Below are 8,288 nucleotides of genomic sequence, written 5' to 3'. Positions count from 1 at the left end.
AAGTCAATGTTAAGCTTCTTCAAGTGCCCTATTGGAAGAGATGGACAGCTGTCACCAGCTATGCCAAAAGATGCAACCTAATTCAAACCTCCATAAATAAACATTATCTAGTTAGTTTGTATATAAATAAAACATTCTGGCATATTCAATAGAGCATTTTAAACAGCAGGAGAATGTGCAAAGTTAACCAAAACGTCAATTTGCTGAAGCCAACAAATAAGTGCTGCTGGTTGCTCTGGGCCACTGCACTTTGCATTGACCAAAAACATGAGTGTGGAAGAATGGTTAGATGCCTTCTGATTGAGGATTTATACACTTTTGATATAATTGAGTATGCCTGCTTGGGGATTTATACACTTTTGATATAATGGAGTATGCCTGTTTATGAATAAGGAGCAGGGTGGGCAGGGTCAGCTAACATCTTCAATGATAACTTATATTCCAGAGAATAGGAATCATCCAACATGGCTGATCACCATATCCATCAAGATCAGTCAGTTGGGGGGAATCTAATACTAACTGCTCATGCATACATTTATACAATAAATGGCTGCAGAAACTAAAAACGTTTCAAATGTCAAATGACAGTTTAGAGCTCAAAACAAATACATTCTAATTCCCACATAGGCTATCATCAAGTGAACAAATAAATGGTGTCCCATGGAAATGCAAATTGTTGCCTTGTATTGTTGAAGCAGACAGTCCAGCAGTGTATTTAGTTAAGCCTGCTGAGAACATGCTAGTGAACAAAGCTATGCAAGATGCCTCCTGCTGTCTGTAAACACCACTTCTGTTTATTTTCTAGTAAACTAGATAGAATGCATTTTGGGGACAGAATTAGTACATTAGTGCATGGACATTCAATGTTGCTATAGTTGGATGGGTAATTGGTTCTGAAAACAAACACAATGAATAATGCAGAAAAAATACATGCTGTCAGATGTTAATTCTTGGAATGTTAAATCTCCAATTGGTTGAGTGAGATAATGTTGACTCCTAAACATTCATAATCAGCATGTGGTTTTGTTGGAGCAAAATGTATTGCATTACACTACTGTATATTAAAAAACAAAAAAAGTAAAGGGAAAACAAATAGTAAAGGATTAAGGTTCATTTAAAGCTTAAATGGATTTCATTGCTTTCAGTAAAATCTTAGAACAATTTCAATTATTCTGTTATCCTGATAGAGGAGGAAAGATTAGCATGGTTTGAATATTTTTTTTTCTTAACGCATTAGTGTGCTTCTCTCCTGACCATGATGATGGATTATTTTTAGCATTTATTTGGTAAGCACCAACATATGGTGAGCAGTGCTGTATGCAATTCTGAAATAATAAAAGGCTACAAATTCAGGGCTACACTGAATTCCCTCCAGGTCTCCATGTAACCGGTTCAAAATGGCTATCTGCCTTCCTCTCACCAAGTAGACAGGCTGTTTTGTCTTTGGGCCTTATACCCCTAAATTATACATTACCACATGGCTATTTTTGGGAACATGGCATTAATATCTTTAGCTGAAATATTTGCATATGTATTTTTTTCCTGGGGATGACTTATCAAGGAAGCTAACTCTGTTTGAATGTATATGCCTAGAGCAAATGGATTGTTCCCATGCTTTATGTCAAATATAGAATATATTAACTTCATCAGGATCAGAACTTTGCTTGAGAATGGGAGAGGAACCTAGACTATGTGCTCTTGGAAGAAGGTTGTGAGAAAGCTTTTCTCCAACCTTTTAGGTCGAGTATAGCAAGTCAGATACAGGATAGAATTGATAAATTGCTTAGCAGGTGGAACAGATGTCCTGCAGTATCGCATAGGATGTTCCCAGCCATGCCTGATAGATGTTGGATTTGTGGTGGAGAAGTAGGCACTATGTTACATATCTGCGGAAGTGCTCTATAACTAGATCACAGGCCTGATTTGACTAGAGACTCCAGAAGTGCCGCTACTTTCCATGTCCCCTGAATCAGTGGCATCTGCTAAAAGGGGGTAGCAATGATTTTACTTTGGGCTGGCATATTTGATCCCTAGACATTGGAAAACAGCTAACGTCCGCAGTGTCAAGGAGTGGATAATTGAGCTTATTAAGGTAATGGGAATGGAAGAATTGACAGTGAGCCCATAAGAAAGATACACAAACTGTGTAAAACTTTGTTATACTTAGAAGGAATTTTCTAGATCAGAGAGACTGCAGTTTTCGTTAGACAATGATATTTGGTATACTTGTAGTGAGGTCTTCGAATGGTTTGGTGGACTGGGGTGGCCAGAGGTTCCCCTTTTTTGTTTGTGTATTTTTTTATTTTTTGTGGTGTAGAATTAGTAATTAAAATGGAAGGTTCAAAAAACAGAGGGTTATATAGACTTGAAAAGCGGAACATACAAAATCAACTGGAATTATCTTTAGAGCTATTTTAAGATGTAGAGAACTTGAGGGTAACTATGAAACTCAACTGGAAATATTGTAATATTGGATAAGGATCTTTTTATTAAATATGAAATTGTAATGAGAGTTAAAATTGAATAAAAATATATTTAAAAAAGATGCAAACCATGCATAGAATCCAAGACACAAGCAGAGACGCAGGCCCAACAGAATCAGTTTAGAACATTAAAAGTAAGGGTCTTGTTAGTGGAAAATCAGGAGCATATTGCAATAATTGAGGTAAGCATTTACTAATTCTCTACTGATTTAGTAGACAAGTTGGAGCAGCAAGATCTAGAGATGACTAGTAGTACCTTAGATTGTAAGCTCATTGAGGACAGGGACTAATGTGAATGTACATTACTGTAAAGTGCTGCATAAATTGTTGGCGTTATATAAATACCCATTTAAATAATAAAATGAATAAATATGAGAACTATAGGTAGGGTCAAATCCAAGTGAAGAAGGGAATATGACTAGTTTAATTTTGCTAGAAATTCAGGAACTACTGTTTCTGACTTGTTTTAAACAATCAGTTCACCCTGATAACAAAACTTGCAGTGCAGCCAAGGAGCCCCAGTGATTTCTAGATCATTATGCAGTGTTGAGAAACTAAGCTCAGTGTTGTTGTAATAGGTGGAAGGAGAGTGCACGTTTGTTAATGAGGAAGAGTGTTCGTGATGCAGATGCACTTAACTGACCATCTGCCTAGCTTTTATGCAGTGTGCTCTGGATTGCTCAGAATACTTTTTTGGCCAGGCTTTGTGAAAGCCAGGCAGGTATGTAATTTAGACACAGCTCATTTTCTCAACACTGTACAATAATTTGGAAACTACTGGGGCCCTTTAACTGCATTGTAAATGTTATAATGCTGAACTAAGGCAAGCCATAGATGGTCAGATTTTCTTTCGTGCATCTGCAGGATGCAAGAAAAAAAAACGCTCAATTCCTCCATCAGTACAGTCAATATTGATGGGTGAATCCCTCTTAAAGCACTATTGTGTTCTGTCGGCAGGGAACTATAGCTGCAGGCTGTAATCGCATGCAAAAAATCCGAAGGGCTGGTTTTACTGAAGTTGATCAATGAATGGACTTCAGTACAACCAGCCGGCCCATATATGGATCGAATCTTGGGGGGGTCCCCGCTGAACCGTCCAAGATTCAATCTATTTATGGACAGCTTTACCCTTTAGATGGTACAGGCTGTCATTCTGTCATCCTGATTCTTGCGTTACTGCCTAGAATATCTCTGGTCCAATTAAGCAAGTAGTCTGAGCGGATTTGTGGTGGGTTACTTAAAAATCAGACCTGTGCCCACACTATAGTCATTAAACAATTTGCATATTTTTTAATACAAGACATCACTGACTTTTATAGCTTTTCTTTTTAATGTAAAGTTATTCACTTTGAAAGATCCTCTAAGATCACAACAAAGAATCTAAGGACTCGACTATACTATCTCGTTGCAGTTAGTTACTGCGTGCTTTGGTGCAATGCACAGCTACACACATTGCATGCGATGCAGGGCTATACAGAATAGCACCCCAACACACCTTGCAGATGGACAAGGGTTGCAGCTCATTCTTTATGTATTTAATAATGAACTACCATTCCTGGGCAAGTACAGGTTCACCTTAATCATATGGCATGACACAATCACCCTAACATGAGAAACTGTTTTTTTTTCAAATGCAACTTCATTGTACTACTAAATAAAAGTTAATAAAAAGCTTTCTTTCAAAGTAATGTAATTACATATCACATGTGACAATAGTGTATCATTTATTGCACACTGTCAAAACTATTTTTTTTACACAGTCGGATAATTAAAAACTCCCAGAAATTAATTAATACAACAGATTGATATCTTCTATGTTGTCTTCTTTGGTCGTTTGTACCACTCTGGAGCTTCCTTTTTCGTCTGCAAGAATGAGACACAGAAAAGTCATACATTTTGTGCCCATTTATGAAATGTAATTTTTTTGATAAAGAATATTACATAATCATTCTTAAAGAGCTACTTTTGAACTAGTTTTCCTTTCTTTTATTCATATATCAAACTAAACTATGCCATCAATATGCATTTATTAATTTGTTTACAAAAAGTGGAATGTGCCTTTAAAAGTGTTCTTGTGCCATGGCCTATTATTTAAAACCTTCAACCCATTTTTCAGACTTTTACCTGCACCTTGTTGAAACTCCACCCTACTGACATTTATAAAGCATTTGATTTTGAAAGGCAGATGAGTCATATATTAAACTTTGTGTATGGTGTTTAATTCACTCATGTTCCATTGCACTTCTACAGGTGCATGCATGCATAATGCCCAATTGAAAACCAATTTCGCTTGTTACCACATGGTTGCTGAACACACATGGGATGTTGTATTTATGCAACCATCCTTCTGTCAGTTACAAAGTGCTGTAGACAAACAAATGGCTATGTGCAAAATTACAATACTTCCTAATGAGAGCATGGACCCTTAAAATGTGTGTACAGGGATAGCTGACAAATATGGTTTTAAAAAATATGAAATGGGTAATATTTAATCCTAAACTTGGTTGACATGAGAATTGCCTCTTTTTTTCCCCAAAGCTAGCCATTCTTAAAATAAACAACCCTCTGATACCTCGTGGTCTATCATTACTGATTCCTGGATCAGCTTGACTTTTTCCCTAGGTCACCACTGGACAGATGGGATGATGTAGATTTACTGTCTACTGAGAAGATGGAGAGTTGACAAAGGAAGCTTCATTGCTGAATAAGTGTAACAACCAGTCTTGAACCATAGCCATCTGGTGGTCACTAAGATGCACCGCAGACACTGTAGGCCACATTGTAGCTGACACCTCATTAAAGCAGTTCTCCAGTCACTTTTCGAAAAAAAAAAAAAGAAAAAGCTAAAAGACAGCAGCTACAAATACTGTAGCTGCTGACTATTAATAAGACACTTACCTGTCCAGGAATCCAGTGCTGTAGCCACCCAGGACGGTTCTTCACTGGTATTCAGGTCCCTGGTGCTGCCATACTGAGTGTGGGTGGCCAGCTGAAGCCTTGCAGGGCACAGAAGGAGGGGGGCGAACTTCCAGTGGAATCTCCTAGGCAATTCCAGAGGAAGTAGGGAGAGGGTATTTGTAAAAACAAAGTACAAAGCAGGATGAGTGGAACCTCTGTTTTTCAGTGAAGTTTCGCTTTAAAGTAGTTGTAAAGGCTCAAGTTTTTTTACCTTCATGCAATCTAACCTTCTGTGTGCAGCATCCCCCCAGCCCCCTAATACTTACCTGAGCCCCATCGCGATCCATCGATGTGCACAACAGCCTCGGCTGTCTCTGGTCTCTGCCTCCTCATTGGCTGAGACAGCAAGCGGGAGCCATTGGCTTCCGCTGCTGTCCATCACAGCCAGTCAACCAATGAGGAGAGAGGGGGTGGGGCCAAGCCACGGCATCATGTGTGAAAGGACACACAGAGCAGCGGCTTGGGAACCTGCTCGAGTGCCCCCATAGCAAGCTGCTTGTGGTGGGGACACCCAACAGAAAAGAGGACCCAGGAGAGCCTGCGGGGGACCCGAGAAGATGAGGATCCAGGCTGTTCTGTGCAAAACCACTGCACACAGTAGGGTAAGTATAACATGTTTGTTATTTTCCAAAAAAAAAAAAAAGAACCATTAGAATCGCTTTAACTACCTATAAAGGGAAGTATGAACTTCCAACCAGTAGCCATTTATTAAGTGAAGTTTGTCTGTGTAATCTCATGTACTGCATTTGCAATGCTTACAGAATCCTAACCTTGGCTTGTACTTCAAATTACCTAGCTGCCTGTCTGGATCCCTGGCCTGTCTGAGTACAGTAGTGCCTCACAGTTTGGTACAGCATCTGGCTGTCTGCCATTGCTTGGCCCATCTATATGTCAACTTGCTTCACTCTAACACCCATTCTGTCTATTGTTGGCCATTGGCAACACAGGACTATCAAACTCTGGGACAACAAGGAAGATTAATTATTTATACAGCATCTATATGTGTCACCTTTCTGGAAGATCAATGTGGAAAATGTGTGTAAATCACAAGATTGGCTGTACAGAATTACAAATCCTTTGGTAAATAAGTAGGTAAACATATACATGCATCAACTGTGCACTGTGCCTTTTGACATCAGTTTTGCCCTTAAGGGGACTTACACAATAGAAACTTGTAAGCTGCTGCTGACTTCTCTTTCTGCAAATTCTAGTTACCTGGCTGTCTTGTTGATACATTTGCTTGAACAGTTTGTACCAGGAAAAAAAAAAAAAAAGCATGTAAATAACTTTTTTTATACCCCTACTTGTTCTAGGACAGGACTCCAAAAGTACTGAAGGCAGATGGTCAAAAAAGAGACTGGCAGCTTGCATTTTCAGAAAATTACCACACTTTGCATATTAAGTTTACTTTATGCATCTCTTTCATTTTTTATATGTTCAGAATTGCTCCTGTTTTGCTCCAGCTAGTGGCCAGTAACAGTAGGAATGCAGGAAGTTGCACACCGATGATGTCACATTACATTTAACTTTATTAAAGAAAATGTAAACCCAACATTTCATATTCCTGATATGGGCCTGCTGTACCATGTACCTGTATGAAAAAGTATTGCTACCTTTCTGTAAAATCCTGGTGTTCCTGCCAGTCCCTCTGCTTTCCTAATAAAAACTGACCACACTAAGCAGGAGCGCACACCTTGGTCAGTTCTGTAGCTATGCTGGGAACTCTGTCTGCTTTTCTCCAATGTTCAGACCTGTCCTGACATAACTTCCCTCTCTGCACATCCTTTCACTGGGAAAAGCAGTGTACTGCTGTTTCTCCCCCCCCCCAGCTCTTATGCACCTGAGAACAGAAGGAATGTGATCACTTAAAAAAGGGTATTTATTATGTTTTTATATCTATACACAAATGTTTTGTCTTCAATTTCTATTTTGAAATAAAAGCTTTGTTTTCCAAGGTGATGCTTTGCTATAAAATCACTTTAAATGTGGACAAAGCAAACTGCATCCCCATCTAGGATCACCCCCCTTCCCCATGTTTTACTGAATATGGGCTTGATTACAGATCCCTGTGATCAAGCCCATTCCAGGTGAAACACTAGAGAGGGAAGGTCCTAGGTAGGGCTGCAGTGTGCTTTATCCAGGTTTAATAAATTTGAATGTGATCTGATGTTATCAGTGTGCGGCCTTATGCATTTCTATTGAATTCATAGAGCATGGTTGGACTCTCTTCCATTGGCTCTTGGAATATCAGAGGCATGGGATTTTACACGCTTGGAGCTGTGACATCTCTCTAAGTAACACTATTTAAAAAATGGTTACTAACTTTTTTTCTACGGGTTAATAGACACTTAACTTTGAAATAACCAACATCAATGTCAACATGAAAAAAACTGCAAACACAAGTGTCAGGCACAGTGGAAATTAAAACTTCAAATAAAGCCATAAAAATTGCAGATAAACAGAGAATTCACAATCCACAATTTTATGGCTATCATAAAAACTGTCACCTGTAACAAATGGCAGTTTACGATTAACTACAAAAGCATTAAACACAAGGATAAAAACGCTTACAAACAAAGTAGGCTGAGGTAGATACACATTGTCTTCCTGGAGAGGTTGCTCAGGAGATCCAGTTTTTAGTTTAGTCACCACTTTCCGCTCATGTGCTTTGGAACGTGGTAGAACTTCCACTTGATGCTTATTGTGGAGGCTAAATAAGACCTGTTTAATTTCTGCCATTTCCTGAAAAAAAAAAAAACCAAACACTTCTATTATGACTTGTTCACAAGTAAATCAATTTTCCATTGATATATACAAAAACAGACCAAAGAAAGCTTTATTTAAACA

General features: G+C 38.6%; 1 protein-coding gene across 2 annotated transcripts in view; it reads right to left on the bottom strand.

The window, feature by feature from the left end:
- Window positions 1-4,190: 4,190 nt before the first annotated feature.
- Window positions 4,191-8,288, bottom strand: part of PIBF1 (progesterone immunomodulatory binding factor 1) — a 230,838-nt gene continuing 226,740 nt past the window's right edge. For both annotated transcript variants that reach the window (XM_089680363.1, XM_089680364.1), the window contains exons 17-18: window positions 8,013-8,183; window positions 4,191-4,346 (exon numbers count right to left, since the gene is read on the bottom strand). In XM_089680363.1, the coding sequence (XP_089536489.1) occupies window positions 4,296-4,346; window positions 8,013-8,183 (222 nt within the window). In that variant the 3' untranslated portion in view covers window positions 4,191-4,295. The remainder of the gene's footprint in view (window positions 4,347-8,012; window positions 8,184-8,288) is intronic.

This window comes from Staurois parvus, unplaced genomic scaffold, assembly GCF_062004578.1.
Source record: "Staurois parvus isolate SC_StPar_1 unplaced genomic scaffold, SC_StPar_1.0 ptg000243l, whole genome shotgun sequence".
In the NCBI taxonomy this organism is placed as follows: domain Eukaryota; kingdom Metazoa; phylum Chordata; class Amphibia; order Anura; family Ranidae; genus Staurois; species Staurois parvus.
The sequence above is the reverse complement of the archived record's forward strand: the minus strand, read 5'-3'. Positions and strand labels throughout refer to the sequence as shown.